The sequence below is a fragment of the Pristis pectinata genome, chromosome 10 (genome assembly GCF_009764475.1).
Source record: "Pristis pectinata isolate sPriPec2 chromosome 10, sPriPec2.1.pri, whole genome shotgun sequence".
NCBI lineage: Eukaryota > Metazoa > Chordata > Chondrichthyes > Rhinopristiformes > Pristidae > Pristis > Pristis pectinata.
Genome location: NC_067414.1, coordinates 20,841,670 through 20,860,511, shown reverse-complemented (window position 1 = coordinate 20,860,511; position 18,842 = coordinate 20,841,670). Strand labels below are relative to the sequence as shown.

The 18,842-nt window shown below is 45.4% G+C and overlaps 1 protein-coding gene across 16 annotated transcripts in view; it reads left to right on the top strand.

Annotated features, from left to right (window-relative positions):
- Positions 1-18,842, top strand: part of LOC127575471 (regulating synaptic membrane exocytosis protein 1-like) — a 587,418-nt gene that overhangs the window by 187,174 nt on the left and 381,402 nt on the right. For 14 of the 16 annotated variants that reach the window (XM_052025387.1, XM_052025385.1, XM_052025396.1 and 11 more), the window contains one exon: positions 3,825-3,902. The exons of the other annotated variants lie outside the window; for them this stretch is intronic. In XM_052025387.1, coding sequence (XP_051881347.1) covers positions 3,825-3,902 — 78 coding nt within the window. The remainder of the gene's footprint in view (positions 1-3,824; positions 3,903-18,842) is intronic. 16 annotated transcript variants of the gene reach the window in all.

The following is an 18,842-nucleotide window of genomic DNA, read 5'->3' as shown; positions in this document are numbered from 1 at the left end:
TATTTTGAGAAATCTTAAACATATTACAAACCTTAAAAATGTTAGCCTGTTAAATGCATCATATATGAATGACACATGGCATGGGCAGACATGATTTTTTCTCCTTTTGTTCAGCCAAAAGAGGTTCTGGGTGACACATCCCTCCACAATGGAGGGATACGGACATTGAGCAGACAGAGGAGATTAGTTTAGTTGGGTATCGGTATTGGTTTATTATTGTCACTTGTACCGAGGTACAGTGAAAAGCTTGTCTTACAAACCCATCATTACACAGTGCAGTTACATTGAGTCAGTACAGAGTGCATTGATGTAGTACAGGTAAAAACAATAACAGTACAGTGTAAAGTGTCACAGCTACAGAGAAAGTGCAGTGCAATAAGGTGCAAGGTCACAACAAGGTAGATCGTGAGGTCATAGTCTATCTCATTGTATAAGGGAATTGCTCAATAGTCTTATCACAGTGGGGTAGAAGCTGTCCTTAAGTCTGGTGGTACGTGCCCTCAGGCTCCTGTATCTTCTACCCAATAGAAGAGGAAAGAAGAGAGAATGTCCCGGGTGGGTGGGGTCTTTGATTATGCTGGCTGCTTCACCAAGGCAACGAGAGGTAAAGACAGAGTCCAAGGAGGGGAGGCTGGTGTACGTGATGCGCTGGTCTGTGTCCACAACTCTCTGCAGTTTCCTGCGGTCCTGGGCAGAGCAGTTGCCATACCAAGCCATGATACATCCAGATAGGGGATGCTTTCTATGGTGCATTGGTAAAAGTTGGTGAGAGTCAAAGGGGCATTTGATTACTGATTTAATTAGTTTGGCACAACATCATGGGCCAAAGGGCCTGTTCCTGTGTTATATTCTATGTGCTATGTGCTATACTCCTGTGCTATGTTCTATATTAGCAGTTGACCTGCTTATAAACTCCGGAACTGACTATGGAGAGCAGTGTTCAAACAGATGCAAGAATGTTCGCATGCTTACAAAAAATAATCATCAGTTCTTTAGGGCTACTCTGACTTGCACAAGTGATCTAGGTGGCACTTAATCCTTCTTAAGAATAAAAACTGTAGAAAAAAATTTAAATCATGTCAAAATAAATGGAAAAACTGTGATTTCAGTGTGAATATTGAGGAACATATCAGGATAGAAACTATACAGCCCCGACAGTACATGGGATAAATTCAATGTGGTTGTAAGCTACATAGAGCAGGGGAGTCATCAGATGAAATCTAGAACCTCTTTTGGTTGAACAAAAGGAGGGAAAATCATGTCTGCCCCTGATGAATGCTACATGATTAACTAATATGGCCCAGCAGGGTTTATAAAAACTAAGTTTAGAAAGGGAAGGTCATGTAGTCTATTTCATTGATAACTTCTATTGAAACCCATGATCCTGACTCACTCCATCTGAGTAATAAGTTGTTCCTGGTGTTGATTTTGGAGGCGATCAAGCTTTGCACAATCAAGGAATCTGCACTCTACAGGCACTCTCACTTCATAATTGTTGTGCTTGTTAAAGCAACAAATATTCTCAGAAGGAGGGAGACTAATACACTTCTCTGTTTGTGACTTCAATGAAAAAGCAAAATGTCTTATCTATGTTGTTAAGCTAATTTTTTGCAGAGTTTAAATAGACTGTATCCCTCTTGGTGGTCTTTGGAAACAGAATTCAACCAATGTTAGTAGTGAGAGCTGCATACTTCAACAGCAGCTTTACTGTAAATTTTTCATGTTTAAGTTGCTCTGAACCAATTTCCAGTAATATTTGCATGTTTAACTTGTGTATAGTCCCATATTATGAATATTAAATATTCCTCATTAAAATTATATTTTAATACAATTTGATTTTGAATAAAATATGATTTAAAAACTCACTGTAATTTGTCTCATTTGTAATTGCTTTTGTCTGTTTCTCCCTTTATCCTTTTTGGAATGGTTAGTTCGTTATTTGTGCGCAGGAAATTGTCTTTGTCTGCATCTCTTTGTGTCTGTTTGTCTCTTGTGTTGTTCCAAGGTATGTGAGGAACTCACAGGCAAGTGAGCCTTCAACCCAATGCAGATTATCTGAAAATAGAAAAATTCAGAGTGCTTATATTCTTGTGATAGCTCTAATTAAAATGATGTTGCTGATAAAGGAGGGAACATGTGCTTGGAGGCACAGGATGTACGCAAGGTCCTAAATGAGTACTTTGCATTGGTATTTGCCAAGGAGAAGGACATGGATGGTCGTGAGATCAGTGTGGAGCTTGCTAATGTGCTAAGGCATTTGGAGATAAAGAAGGAGTTAGTGCTGGGTCTCTTAAAGAACATTAAGGTGAATAAATCCCCAGGGCCTGATGTGATGTGCCCCAGGTTATTGAGAGGCGAGAGATAAGATTGCTGGGGCCTTGACCAAGATGTTCGTGTCCTCTCTAGCCATATGTGAGGTCCCGGAGGACTGATGAGTAGCTAATGTTGTTCTGTTTTCAAGAAGGGAAATAGGGATAGATCCTGGAAACTATAGACTGGTGAGTCTCACGTCAGTGGTAGGGAAGCTATTGGAAGGATTCTTAGGGATAGGATTTATGAGCATTTGAAAAATCATGGCCTAATTAGGGACGGTCAAGCATGGCTTGTTGTGGGGGCAAGTCATGTCTTACTGACTTGATTGAATTTTCGAGGAGGTGACAAAAGTGATCGATGAAGGTAGAGCTGTAGATGTCTACATGGATTTTAGTAAGGCGTTTGACAAGGTCCCTCATGGGAGGCTCATCCAGAAGATTAGGATGCATGGCATTCCTGGTGACTTGGCTGCTTGGATTCAGAATAGGCTTGCCCATAGAAGACAGAGGGTAGTGGTCATTGGGACATATTCTGGCTGGAGATCTGTGACTTGTTGTGTTTTGCAGGGATCTGTACTGGGACCTCTGCTGTTTGTGAGATATATATAAACACCCCATTATAAGAAGGATGTGGAGGCTTTGGAGAGGGTGCAGAAGAGGTTTACCAAGGTGCTGCCTGGATTAGAGCACACGTGCTACAAGGTGGCATTGGACCAACTTGGGTTGTTTATTCTGGAGCAGTGGAAGCTGAGGGGAGACCTGATAGAAGTTTATAAGATTATGAGAGGTATAGATAGACAACCGGTATCTTTTTCCTAGGGTTAAAATGTCTAATACCAGAGGGCACACATTTAAGGTGAGGGGGGTAAGTTCAAAGGATATGTGCAGGGCAAGTTTTTACACAGAGTGCTGGGTGCCTGGAATGTGCTGCCAGGGGTGGTAATGGAGGCAAATACAATAGAAATGTTTAAGAGGCTCGTAGATAGGAACATGAATGTGCAGAGAATGGAGGGATATGAACGTTGTGTAGGCAGAAGGAATTAGTTTAATTAGACATTTAATTACTAGTTCGGGACAATATCATGGGCCTGAAGGCCTGTTCCTTGCTGCACTGTTCTATGTTCCATAGAACCAGTGCCGTGTATTGTGAAGCCTGTATCCATCACAAAAATTTGGATTTGGATATAGTCGTAATTTTTCTCAGTATATGCAATGTGTGTTTTGTTCATGTATCTTCAAATACATGTATTAAGTACATGTAATTTTTTTTATGTTTCCTGTTGCATTCTGGGGTGCATTCAATTCATTCTTTTAAAAATAAATATTAAATGTAGTCCAGAAAATAGCTTTTATTTAAATTAAATGGTGCATTCAAGATAGATGCATTTTTGAATTCAGCCCAGAGGAGACCAGCATAAGGGATACTGTTTCTTCACCCAGTACAACATGTGCAGTATATCCTGTACAAGATAACGAGGGATAAAATAATAATACAAACTATGACTTTTATAGCTTACCCCAATGGAATGAATTGCCAACAAGACCATCGAAGAGACTCAGCAAGATGCATTCTTCTCCAGATATGGACCAGTATGTTGTGTTTTATCCATTCTACATTTTGCAAACTTGTATTCATTAAGCTTTCATTGCAAGAAATACTTAAGGACCTTAAAAGGAACCTTTTTAATTGATTAAATTATTTATTTGTTTACATTGGTTCTGTTATTTCACAGCATTCAAATGAGACATTAATTATGAGCTCTTTAATTTTGATTATTAATTGGTGTACATTATTAGCCAGTCAGTATTAAAATAGATACTTGTGTGATTTGTTGTTCAAGTTTACAGATTCCAGTTACTTTCATTTCAGTTGTGTAGTACATGTATTTTTGTACGATAAATGGACTACTGGTTGTTGTTGGCTCTGGCTGTGTGGCTGTGAATTCCAGGACATAAATAGATCAAAACTCAGAATTGCCAGGATACCACAATCAACCTTTACAGATGGACAAAGTCTGTGCTGAATCTGATTACAAGTTCTGCAGTTAATTGCTTCATGCAGGGAAGAGATATTGAAAAAGCAGTTGTGATAATGCCAGGGTCAGGTAAACTGAATAATCTGACATCCAGCTTCCTCGTGAACTAAGCCAGGTATGTTGGTAGTCACCATTCAATTCAGAAATGAAACAGCACAGGATAAAAAAAGCATCAGAAACTGAACCGTAAAATAGATATAAATTAAATGTTGAAATAGGGAAAGAAAACAATGGAGATAAAAAGATTAAAATTAGGGATCAGGTTGTAAAACATTGTATTTATAACTGTATTTTTTATCAGCATCTCATCACATTAATTTCCACTATTTTATCACATAATATCAGATGAATTCTAATAAACTAACATTTTACAAAAATACCAACCTGTCCAAGATTTATGTGAATCTGCTGATTTAAAATGGTTTCAGACATTGTGATATTTAGATGTTTGATAAGCAGCGGGGTGAAAAGTCACCATGGGCAGGTAGGAATGTGGAATTGGTGTTACGGTAAGATCAACACCAATCTTACTAAAGATTGTAAGACCGAGTGGCCTCTCCTGCTAAGAATTCTGATATGCAAATGCATTATAGAATGATATACTACTTAAAGAGGCATACAGTTCTTTGGTAAAGCAATTCGTAGATGACTCCTCTGCCTAGAGCCAATAGGATGTGGGTTCTCTGTGTGGGAACAGCAGCCAGTGATGCATAGAAAAACTACATGCCAACTATCATTGTTTGTTGGGAAATCACAGAAGGAACAGTCATTGTGAGTGAGGAAATAATTGGACTAGCAATCAGTGCTGGTTAGAAAATCACAGGATTCATTGTCAGTTCAGTTAGGAATTTACAGAACAGTCAGTCATTGCCAATTAGGAAGTTACAGCTGTAGGACATGGTGCTAGTTGAAAAATCTCCGGACAAATAGTCATTGCAAGTTTAAAAAATCACTTGACCGAAAGTGTAGTGGTTAGCGTAATGCTATTACAGCGCCAGTGACACAGGTTCAATTCCTGCCGCTGTCTGTAAGGAATTTGTACGTTCTCCCTGTGGCTGCATGGGTTTCTTCTGGGTGCTCTGATTTCCTCCCACATTCCAAAGATGTGTGGGTTAGGAAGTTGTGGGCATGTTATGTTGGCACTGGAAGCGTGGCGACACTTGAAGGCTGCCCCCCAGAAAACTCTACGCAAAAGATGCATTTCACTGTGTGCTTCGATGTATATGTGACTAATAAAGATATCTTATCTTACAAAAGTAGCAGGAACAAGCCATTCAGCCTCACATGTCTGCTGAGCTACTAAATAAGATCATGTCTAATGTTTTACTATCACAACACTTCCTTGCACTAACCCCATATCCTTTGATCCTCTGAATATCAAAAATATCTATCTGTCAGTACCTTGAATATATTCAGCAACTGAGCCTCCATAATCCTCTTGGATAAAGAATTCCAACGCTATGCTTCCCATTTTTAACCTCTCCCTGCTTCAATCTGAGGTTCCCACCTGCTTTAAGAAGACCACGATCATCCTGGTACCTAAGAAAAATGAGGTAACATGCCTTAATGACTGCTGCCTGGTGGTTCTGACATCCACCATCATAAAGTGCTTCGAGAGGCTGGTAATGGCCTCCTAGAAAACCTTGACCCACTGCAATTCGCCTACTGTCGGAACAGGTCTATGGCGGATGCCATCTCCCTGGCTCACTCATCTCTGGAGCATCTGAACAGGAAAGACAACTACATTAGACTATTGTTTATTGACAACAGCTCCGCCTTCAATACTATAATTCCAAGCAAACTCATCACCAAATTCTGAGACCTGGGACTCAACACCTCCCCCTGCAACTGGATCCTTGCTTTCCTAACCAACAGACTGGAATCAGTAAGGATAGGCAGCAACACCTCTGCCATGATTATTCTCAACACTGATACCTCACAAGGCTGCGTCCTCAGCCCCCTACTCTACTCCCTATACACTTATAACTGCGTGGCCAGATTCTGCTCTAACTCCATCTACAAGTTTGCAGATGATAACATTGTAGTGGGCCATATCGCAAATAACAATGAGTACAGGAAGGAGATAGAGAGCTTAGTGACATGGTGTCATGACAACAACTTTTCCCTCAATGTCAGCAAAACAAAAGAGCTGGTTGTTGACTTCAGGAAGGGGGGAAGTGCACATGCACCTGTCTACATCAACGGTGCTGAGGTCGAGAGGGTTGAGAGCTACAAGTTCTTAGAAGTGAACATCACCGATAGCCTGTCCTGGTCCAACCACATAGACGCCATGGCGAAGAAAGCTCACCAGCGCTTCTACTTCCTCAGGAAGCGAAAGAAATTTTGCATGTCCCCTTTGACACTCACCAACTTTTATGGGTGCACCATAGAAAGCATCCCATCTGGATGCATCACAGCTTGGTATGGCAACTGCTCTGCCCGGGACCGCAAGAAACTGCAAAGAGTCATGGACACAGCTCAGCACATCACGGAAACCAGTCTTCCTTCCACAGCCTATACTTCTCGCTGCCTTGGTAAAGCAGCCAGTATAATCAAATACCCCACCCACCCGAGCCATTCTCTCTTCTCCCCTCTCCCATCGAGCAGAAGATACAAAAGCCTGAAAGCACGTACCAGCAGGCTCAAGGACAGCTTCTATCCCACTGTTATAAGACTATTGAACAGTTCCCTAATATGATAAGATGGACTCTTGACGTCACAATCTACCTTGTTATGACCTTGCACCTTATTGTCTACCTGCACTGCACTTTCTTTCTCTGTAGCTGTGATACTTTACTCTGGCATTCTGTTATTGTACTACCTCAGTGCACTGTGTAATGAATTGATCTGTATGAACAGTATGCAAGACAAGTTTTTCACTGTACCTCGGTACAAGTGACAATAATAAATCAATTCCAGTTCCAATGGGTGAAGAAATTTCTCTTCTCAGTCCTCAACAGATGACTTTTATTTTGAGATTGTGACTCCTGGTTCTAGATACCCTTGCCAGGGGCATTATAAATTATGCATTTACCTTGTTAAGCTTCTTAAGAGGATGATACATTGCAATGAGATGTGTCTTATTCTTTTGAACTGAGAAGATTTTAGAACATAGAACAGTACAGCACAGGAACAGGCCCTTTGGTCCACAATGTCTGTACTGAACACGATGCCAAATTAAACTAAATCTCTTCTGCCTGTACATGATCCATCTCCACTCATTCTCTGCCTACTCATGTGTCTGTCTAACAGCTTCTTAAATGCCACTGTTTTATCTGCTTCCATCACTACCCCTGGTAGCTGGTACCAGACATTTACCATTCTGTGTTTAAAAAAACTTGCCCTGCACATCTCTTTTAAACTTAACTCCTCTAACCATAAATGCATGTCCTCTGGTACTTGACATTTCTACCCCAGGAGAAAGATTCTGACTGTCTACTTTACTTCTGTCTCTCATAAACTTCTATCAGGTCTCCCCTCAGCCTGTGACGTTCCAGAGGACTGTCCAACTTCTCCTTATAGCTCATACTCTCTAATCAGGCAGCATCCTGGTAAACCTCTTCTGCACACCTTCCAGAACCGCCACATCCTTCCTATAATGGAGTGACCAGAACTGCACAAGTGAGAGCTAACCAAAGTTTTATACAGCTGCTACAGGTACATAACTTCCTGATTCTTATACTCGGTGCCCTGACCAATGAAGGCAAGCATGCCATATGCCTTCTTTACCACCCTATCTACTATCATAGCCACTTTCATTGAGCTATGGACTTAGACCCCAAGCTCCCTCTGTACGTCAATGCTGTGAAGGGTCCTGCCATTTACTTTATACATTCCCCTTACATTTGACCTCCCAAAGTGCAACACATCACAATTGTTCGGAATAAACTCCACCTCCTGTTCCTCCATCTAAATCTGTAACTAATCTATATTCTGCTGTATCCTTTGACAGCCCTCTAGACTGTCCGTAACTCCAATCTCCATGTCATCTGCAAACTTACTAACCCACCCATCCACATTTTCACCCAAGTCATATATATCACAAACAACAGAGGCTACAACAACAAACCCTGCAGAACACCACCCAGAATAAAACCCTTTCACCACTACCCTCTGTCTCCTATGGGCAAGCCTATTCTGAATCCAAACTACCAAGTCACTGTGGATCCTATGCATTTTTACCTTCTGGATCAGCCTACCATGAGGGACCTTGTCAAATGCCTTACTGAAATCCACGTAGACAACAGCCTCATCAATCACCTTTGTCATCTCCTTAAAAAAGCTCAAACAAGTTTGTAAGAAATGACTTGCCCCACACAAAGCCTTGCTGACTGTCCCTAATCAGGCCATGTTTTTCCAAATGTGCATAAATCCTAACCTAAGAATGCTTTCCAACAGCTTTTCAACCACTGGTGTGAGGCTCACCATCCTATAATTTCCGGGATTATCCCTATTTCCTTTCTTGAACAAAGGAACAACATTAGCTACTCTCCAGTCCTCCAGGACCTCACCTGTTGCTGGTGAGGATAAAAAGATCTTCGTCAAGGCCCCAGCAATCTCCTCTCTTGTCCCTTTCAATAACATGAGATTTCAATAACTCATCAGGCCGTGGGGACTTACCCACTTTAATGCTCTTCAAAAGACCCAGCACCACCTCTTTCCCGATTTTGGCCCAGCCTGCTCATTTCTCTCCTCATCTGGAAGGTGAAATCAAATGGGATCCAGGGTGAGCTAGCCAAATGGATACAAAATTGTCTTGAAGGAGTCAGGGGGTGGTGATGGAAGTCATTTTTCAGATTTAAGGCCTGTGACCAGTGCTTTGTAGCAGGGATCGGTGCTGGGTCCACTGTTGTTTGTCATATATATTAACAACTTCGATGAGAACGTAGGTGGTATGATTAGTAAGTTTGTGGATGACACCAAAATTGGTGGTGTGGTGGGTAGTGAAGAAGGATATCTCTTATTACAATAGGATCTAGATCAACTGGGAAAGTGGGCCAAGGGATGTCAGATGGAATTTAACTCAGATAAGTGCAAAATGATGCATCTTAATGTTCGAGGGTTTGACTGTTTTAGAAAGGATAGAGAGGGAGGTAGAAGAGGTGGGGTAGTTGCACTATTAATCAGAGACAATATCACAGCTGCACTCAGGGGATACAATGGAGGGCTCATCCACAGAGTCTATATGGGGAGAACTCATCAATGGGGCTGAATCGAGGGCCAGCACTCGGAACTATGACAGAAAGGTGCAGTCACTCTAATGGGATTATACTACAGAGCACTGGGACACTGAGGAACAGATATGCAGGCAGATTAGGGAAAGGTGTAAAAACAAAAGGTTTGCTGTCATCGGTGACTTCAACTTCTTCAATATAAACTGGGACCTGCTTAGTGCAAGAGATTTAAATGGGGCAGAATTTTCAGGTGTATTCAGGAGGGGTTTGTAAATCAGTATGTAGACAGTCCACAAGAGGAGGGGCCACACTGGACCTAGTATTGGGAAATGAACCTGGGCAGATGACTGACCTTTCAGTGGGAGAACATTTTGGGAATGGTGATCACAACTCAAGTTTTAATAAAGCTATAAATAAAGATGAAAATGGACCTTGTGGGTGAGTATTAAATTGGAGCAGGGCAAATTATGAGAGTATTAGGCAGGAACTAGGGAGAGTTAATTGGGAACAGCTGTTTTTGGGCAAGACCACATCTGACATGTGGAGGGTGTTTAAAGACCAACTGCACAAGAGTACAGGACAGGTATGCTCCAGTAAGAACTCAAGAAGGGAATTGGGAGAGGCAGGAGGGGCCATGAAAACTCCTTGGCAAAGAGGATTAAAGAAAATCCCAAAGCATTCTATGCATACATCAAGAGCAAGAGGATAACGAGGGAGCGGGTAGGACCACTCAAGGATAAAGAAGGGAACATGTGCTTGGAAGCAGAGGATGTGGGCGAGGTCCTAAATGAGTACTTTGGGTTGGTGTTTACCAAAGAGAAGGACGTGGAGGTTAGTGAGATCAGTGTGGAATGAGCTAACATGCTGGGGCATTTTGACATAAAGAAAGAGGTAGTGCTTGGTCTCTTAAGGAACATTAAGGTGGATGACTCCCCAGGGCCTGATGGGATCTATGCCAGGTTATTGAGAGAGGCAGTAGATGAGATTGCTGGGGCTTTGACCAAGATCTTTGTGTCCTCACTAGCCACAGGCATCCCTGAGGACTGGTGAGTAGCTAATGTTGTTCTATTATTCAAGAAGGGAAATAGAGATAATCCTGGAAACTATAGACCAGTGAGTGTCACATCAGTGGAGGGAAGCTATTGGAGAGGATCCTTAGGGATAGGATTTATGAGTATTTGGAAAACCATAGCTTAATTTTGGACAGTCAGCATGGCTTTGTGTGGGGCAAGTCATGTCTTACCAACTTGACTGAGTTTTTTGAGGAGGTGACGGGCTGTGGATGTTGTCTATGTGAATTTTAGTAAGGTATTTGACAAGGTCCCTTTTAGTAGGCTCATCCAGAAGATAAAGATGCATGGAATCCATGGTGACTTGGCTGTTTCGATTCGGAATTGGCTTGTCCATAGAAGCAGAGGAGAGTGGTCAATGGGACTTGCTCAGGCTGGAGGTCTGTGACTAGTAGTGTTCCACAGGGATCTGTACTGGGACCTCTGCTGTTTGTGATATAGATAATAACTTGGACGAAAATGTGGATGGGTGGGTTAGTAAGTTCGCAGATAATACAAAGGTTGGTGGTGTGGATAGTGTAGAAGATTGCCAAAATGTACAGTGGGATATAGATCATTTGCAGATACGGGCAGACAAATGACCAATGGAGTTTGATCCGGCCAAATGTGAAGTGTTGCACTTTGGGATATCAAACGTAAAGGGACAGTACACTGTTAATGGCCAGACCCTTAACAGTGGTGATGTACAGAGGGATCTTGGGGTCCAAGTCCATTATCTCCCTGAAAGTGGCTGCACAAGTCGATAGGGTAGTAAAGAAGGCATATGGCATACTTGCCTTTATTAGTTGAGGCATTGAGTTCAAGAGTTGGGAAATTATTTTGCAGCTTTAGAAAACTGCATCGGTAGTATTGCAATCAATTCTGGTCGCCCCATTAAAGGAAGGATGTGAAAGCTTTGGAGAGGGTGCAGAAGAGGATGGTGCCTTGATTAAAGGACGTGCTAGAAGGAGAGGTTGGACAAACTTCGGTTCTCTCTGGAGCGACAGAGCCTTAGGAGGGGGACCTGATAGAAATTTGTAACATTATGAGAGGCATAGACAGAGTAGACAACTGGTGTCTTTTCCCCAGGGTCGACATGTCTAAAACTAGAGGTCATGCATTTAAGGTGAGAGGGTGTAAGTTCAAAGGAGCTGTGCGGGGACCAGTGTTTTACATAGAGGGTAGTGGGTGCCTGGAATGTGCGCCGGGATGGTAGTTGAGGCAAGTACGATCGAGGCATTTAAGGGGCTCTTGGATAGGCACATGAATGTGCAGAGAATAAAGGGATATGGACATTGTGTAGGCAGAAGGAATTAGTTTAGTTAGGCACTTAATTACTAGTTTAATTAGTTTGGCACAACATCGTGGGCTGAAAGGCCTGTTCCTGTGCTGTACTGTTCTGTGTTCTATTTTGAGTAATTAAACCAGGGTAGGCCATATTACAGTGAATGGCAGGGCCCTGTGGAGTTGTGTAGAACAGAGAGACCTTGGGGTATAAGTGCATTGTTCCCCAAAAGTGGTGACACAGGTGGACAAGGCGGTGAAGACCTGTGGCATGCTTGTCTTCATCGGACAGGGCGCAGAGTATAAGACCTCCTGTTACAACTGTACAAGTGTGGGTGATACTTGGAATATTTTGTGCAGTTCAGGTCACCATACTATAGGAAGGATGTGATTAAGCTGGAGAGGATGTAAATAAATATTAACGAGCATGTTGCTGGGACTGGAGGGCTTGAATTATAAGTAAAAATTGGATAGGCTGGGACTATTTTCCCCGGAGCAAAGGAGGTTGAAGGGTGACCTTACAGAGGTTTATAATATCAAGATGGGCATAGATAAAGTGAATGGTCAGTCTTTAGCCCAGAGACTAAGGGCTTGAATTATAAGTAAAAATTGGATAGGCTGGGACTATTTTCCCCGGAGCAAAGGAGGTTGAAGGGTGACCTTACAGAGGTTTATAATATCAAGATGGGCATAGATAAAGTGAATGGTCAGTCTTTAGCCCAGAGTAGGGGAATCTAAAATTAGAGGGTATAGATTTAAGGTGAGAGGGGAAAGATTTAAAGGGGACCTGAGGGGCAAGTCTTTCACACAGAAGATTCCACAACAGATCTACAGTGGATGCAATCTCACTGGCTCTACACTCTGCTTTGGAGCACCTAGACAAATGCAAGACATATGTCAGGCTACTGTTTATCGATTACAGCTCAGCATTCAACACCATCATTCCCTCAGTATCAATAACCAAACTTCAAAACCTGGGCCTTTGGACCTCCCTCCGCAACTGGATCCTCGACTTCCTTATCAGGAGACCACAGTCAGTGCGGATCAGTAATAACATCTTGCTATCAACACAGGCACACCTCAGGGATGCATGCTTAGCCCATTGCTCTACTCTCTCTACACTCATGACTGTGAGTGTAGAGAGAGTAGAGCTCAACACAGCTCAAATATCATCTATAAATTCGCTGATGATACCACTATTGTTGGTAGAATCTCAGATGGCGATGAGGAGGTTTGCAGGAGTGAGATAGATTGGCTGGTTGAATGGAATCGCAACAACAATCTCACACTTAACATCAGCAAGACCGAGGAACTGATTGTGGACTTCAGGAAGAGGAAGTTAGGAGAATAGACACCAGTCCTCATTGAGGGGTCAGCGGCGGAAAAGATGAGCAGCTTCAAGTTCCTGGACATCAGTATCTCAGAGGATCTATCCTGATCCCAACACATTGATGCAATCATGAAGAAGGCACCCAAATGGCTGTACTTCATTAGGAGTTTGAGGAGATTTGGTATGTCACCAAAGAATCTTATAAATTTCTATAGATGTCGGATGGAGAGCACTCTGGCTGTTATGGAGCCTCCAGTGCACAGGATCGCAAGAAGCTGCAGGGGGTTATTGACTCAGCCACCTTCATCATGGACACAACCCTCCCCACCATTGAGAACCTCTTCAAGAGGCTGTGTCTCAAGAAGGCGGCATCTATCATTAAGGACCCTCACTATCCAAGACATGTCCTCTTTTTGTTACTACCATCAGGGAGGAGGTACAGGAGCCTGAAGACGCAAACTCAAGGATTCAGGAACAGCTTCTTCCCCTCCGGCATCAGATTTCTGAACAATCCATGAACACTACCTCATTGTTCCTTTTTTTTTCACTATTTATTTATTCTTTGTAATTTATAGGTTTTATGTCTTTGCATTGTACTGCTGCCGCAAAACAACAAATTTCAGGTCATGTGTCAGTGATAATAATTCTGATTCAGGTGGGTATATGGAATGAGCTGCCAGAGGAAGTGATGGAAGTGGGTACATTTATAACTTTTAAAAGACACTTAGACAGGTTCATGGTAGGAAAGGTTGAGAAGTATATGGGCCAAAAGCAGGGAAATGGGACTAGCTCAGGCAGGCACCATGGTTAGCTTGGACGAGTTGAGCTGAAGGGCCTGTTTCCGTGCTGTATTATTCTATGACAAACCCGGAAATCTGGTAAGCCATTGTTGTATTCCATCTATCTCACATTTATCTTCCTTAATGTAAGGAGATCAGATCAACTTGTCATAGTTGAGCAATATGTCTCGCCTCTTGTACTCAAATCTGTCCAATAAAGATCAGCGTACCATTTGCTCTTCCTAAGTACTTGCTGTGCCAGCGTATTAACTTTCAGCGTTTCATGTTTTAGGACATCGAGATGCCTCTGAGCACGAGCATCTTTCAATCTCTTGACATTTAAAGATGTTCCCCTTTCCATTTTTCCACCAAACTGGATGACCTCACATTTTTTCCATAATATATTCCACCTGCCATGGTTTACAAATTAACTTTGTCTCTCTATTCCCCCCCCCCCCCGCCCCCCCCACTCAAACAAGTATACCATTCTTGATACTGTTGGGGGGAAGTAGCCCTCTGGGGTGATAATGATAGCAGCAGCGAGATCAGTGGCACCACGACTGGCGTAAGGCAAAGTCTAGGCAAGCAATATTGTTAGGGGACTCCTTCGTCAGGGGCACAGACAAGTATTTTTGTAGCCATAAACAAGACTCCAGAATGGTATGTTGCCTCCCTGGTGCAAGGATTAAGGGCATCTCTGATCAGGCACTCGACATTGTGAAAGGGGAGGGCGAGCAGCCATAAGTCATGGTCCACATTGGTACTAATGACATAGGCAAGAAGAGAAGTGAGGTCCCACTAAGGGAATTTAGGGAGTTAGGTGGAAAGATATTTTTTAAAAAAAGGACTTCCAAGCTTGTAATCTCAGGATATTCCCCGTGCTATGTGCTGGAGAGGCAAGAAATAGGAACATGGTGCAGCTAAATCTGTGGTTAAGTTATTGGTGCAGGTGTAGCAACTCACTGCACCGGCATCAAACCGGCTCCTGACATCGCGAATGTCGTCGGAGGCCCCGATCCAAGATGGCGCAGGGCCCTCCTTCTTCCCCATCGTCGGGCTAGGAAAGCCCGCGTGCAGGCAGGTCAGGTAACCCGCGTGTGACGTCAGCGCGGGAACTGTAGTGCGGTAAGTTTTGGGATATTAAAGGTGCGCCGTGCCCCTGTCGTTCATTCGACTTATGATTTCGAACCAGCAACTCAGTGTCTTCATTTCGTAGTGTGTAGCTAGCTGCTACATTGGTGACCCCGACGGGCCCAAACGTTTTTGGACCCACGATGTCTGCACAGCAAGAGGTACAGGCAGTAGCCCTTAAACTGCCCACCTTCTGGACCCTCCGGCCACATGTCTGGTTCGACCAGGCCGAGGCCCAGTTCCAGATTCACCAGATCACCAGGGACGACCCCAAGTACTATTACATGGTGAGCGCCCTTGATCAAGACACCGAAGCCCAGGTCGAGGACTTCATGCAGGCACCCCTGGAGGAGGAAAGTACGATAAGTTCAAGACCCTCCTTCTCAAGACTTTCGGCCTTTCCCGACGCGAACGGGCCTCCCGCCTCCTCCATCTTACGAAAGAGGAATTCAAAAAAATGGAGGAGCTGGGGATCATCCGCAGGTCGGACAGCCCATGGGCCTCTCTGCTACACATGGTCCCAAGGCAGCTGGAGGCTGGCGACCCTGTGGTGATTACCGATGCCTCAACGACATTACTACCCCAGACCAGTACCCTGTGCCGCACATTCAGGACTTTGCTGCCAACCTGCATGGGCGGTCCATTTTTTCCAAGGTCGACCTCGTCCGCGGGTATCACCAGATCCCGGTGCATCCGGACGACATTCCGAAGACGGCGCTGATCACACCTTTCGGCCTCTTTGAATTCGTCCGGATGCCCTTTGGTCTCAAGAAAGCTGCTCAGTCCTTCCAACGACTGATGGATGCGGTCGAGCGCGACCTTGACTTTGCCTTCATATACCTCGACAACATCTTGATCGCCAGCAACAGCTGCCAGGAACATTTCACGCACCTCCGCCAACTCTTTTCTCGCCTGAGGGATTTCGGCCTGACCATCAACGAAATGGAGACAATCGATTTCCTGGGCCATCGGATCGACAAACACGGCGCCACGCCCCTGCCTGCGAAGGTCGACGCCATCCGCCATTTCGCCAGACCCACCTCCATCAAGGGCCTGCAGGAATTCCTCGGTATGATAAACTTTTATCACCGGTTCATACAATCTGCGGCCTGCATCATGCGCCCGTTGTTTGCTCTCCCGTCAGGCAGAAGCAGGGACATTGTTTGGTCGGAAGAGGCTCACACTGCGTTCGTCGAAACCAAGCAGGCCTTGGCGGATGCGGTCATGTTGGTGCATCCTTGCACGGACGTCCCGACTGCCCTCACGGTTGATACCTCCAGCACAGCGGTCGGAGGCATTCTAGAACAGCTTATCGAAGGGCATTGGCAACCGCTGGTGTTCTTCAGCAGGCACCTTCGACTACCAGAGCTCAAATATAGCGCCTTCGACCGCGAGCTGTTGGCGTTGTACCTGGCCATCAGACACTTCTGATACTTCTTGGAGGGCAGGCCGTTTACAGCTTTCACCGACCACAAGCCGTTGACCTTTGCCTTCAACAAGGTCTCAGATCCCTGGTCAGCACAGCAGCAGCGGCACTTGTCGTACATCTCAGAGTTCACCACTGACGTCCGCTATCTGTCTGGGAAAGAGAACGTGGTTGCAGATGCACTGTCACGGCCTACCGTCCAAGTTTTGTCCCGGGGTGGATTTCGGCGCCTTGGTGCAGGCACAGCGACCGGACATGGAGATGCCCAGCTATCGCACCGCAGTCTCGGGCCTGCAACTGCAAGACCTTCTGGTAGGTCCCAGTGAGCGCACCCTGCTCTGTGATATCTTCACAGGTAGACCCCGCCCCATCGTCCCAGTTGCCTGGCACCGATGGGTGTTTGATGCGATCCACGGCCTTGCGCACCCATCCATCCGGACAGTAGTCCGGATGGTGTCAGACAAGTTTGTCTGGCATGGCTTGCGTAAACAGGTTTCCGAATGGGCCCAGTCGTGTACTCACTGCCAGACCTCGAAAGTACAGCAGCACGTCAAGGCCCCCTTGCAGGATTTTCAACCTACCCGCCGGAGGTTCGACCATATTCATGTCGACCTGGTCGGCCCCCTCCCAGTCTCCAGAGGAGCGCGGTACCTCCTCACGATTGTCGACCGTTTTACCCGCTGGCCTGAAGCCATTCCCCTCGCATACACCTCCACCCAGTCCTGCGCATGGGCCCTTTTGTCAACTTGGGTGGCCCGTTTCGGTGTCCCGGCACATATCACCTCAGACAGGGGAGCTCAATTCACCTCCGGCCTGTGGTCTGCCATCGCCGACTTGTGGGGTTCCTGGATCCACCTCACCACCGCCTATCACCCGCAATCCAATGGGCTGGTGGAGAGGTTCCATCGCCACCTGAAGTCGGCACTCATGGCCCGCATTAAGGGGCCCAACTGGGTAGACGAACTCCCCTGGGTCCTGCTGGGGATAGGCACCGCGCCAAAAGAGGACCTGCATGCCTCATCCGTGGAGATGGTCTATGGAATGCCCTTAGTCGTCCCAGGCGAGTTCCTACCAGCCCCTCGGCCAGAGGAAGAACCTGCCGCGGCGCTCGACCGGCTGCGCGAGCGGCTTGGAAACCTGGCCCCAATTCCCACCTCGCGACATGGACAGACCCCGACCCGTATGCCGACTTCCCTCCAAGATTGTAAGTTTGTCTTCATCAGGAGGGGCGCGCACCGATCACCGCTGCAATGGCCGTACGAAGGGCCATTCCGGGTCGTCAGGAACAATGGGTCTACGTTCATGCTGGACATTGGGGGGCACGAGGAGGTGTTTACGATTGACTGGCTGAAGCCGGCTCATTTAGACTTGGACCAACCCGTGGTGGTCCAGCGAGTGCGGCGCAGGGGCTGGCCACCCAAGTCATAGTTTATTTGATTCTGGTTTTCGCGATGGTATTGCTGGTTCTGGTGGGGGGGTTATGTAGCGACTCACCGCACCGACATCGAACCGGCTCCCGTCATCGCGAACTTCGTCGGAGGCCCCTATCCAAGATGGCGCAGGGCCCTCCTTCTTCCCCATCATCGGGCTGGGAAAGCCTGCACACGGGAAGGTCAGGTGACCCGCGCGTGACGTTAACGCAGGAACTGTAGCGTGGGAAGTTTTGGAATATTAAAGGCACACTGCGCCCCGTTGTTCATTCGACTTCTGATTTTGAACCAGCGACTCTGTGTCTTCATTTCGTAGTGTGTAGCTAGCCGCTACATAGGAGGGTACATGGATCATTGGGCTCTCTTCAAGGCCAGTTGCGACCTATGCAAGAAGGATGCATTGCGCCTAAACTGAGGGGCAATATCCTTGCAGGGAGGTTTGCTGGAGCTACTCAGGAGGGTTTAAACTAGTATGACAAGGGTGGGTGAGGTGCAACAGGTCAGCAGGTGGAGGGATTGAGGGGAAGCTAGGAGTTAGGCCAAGTAACCCTGATAGGAAAGTCAGGCAGGGCCAGGTAAATGAATACTGCGGGACTGATGGGCTGAAGTGTGTTTAGAGCAATAGAGTAATACAGAATGGAAGCAGGCCCTTTGGCCCAACTCATCCATGCTGACCAAAATGCTCATCTAAGTTGTCCCATTTGCCTGCATTTGGCCCACATCCCTCTAAACCTTTCCTCTCCATGTACCTGTCCAAGTGCCTTTTAAATGTTGTTATTGTACCTGCCTCAAACACTTCCTCTGGCAGCTCGTTCTATATACGCACCACCCACTGCAGGAAGAAGTTGCCCTTCGGTTCCCTTTTAAATCTTTCCCCTCTCACCTTAAACC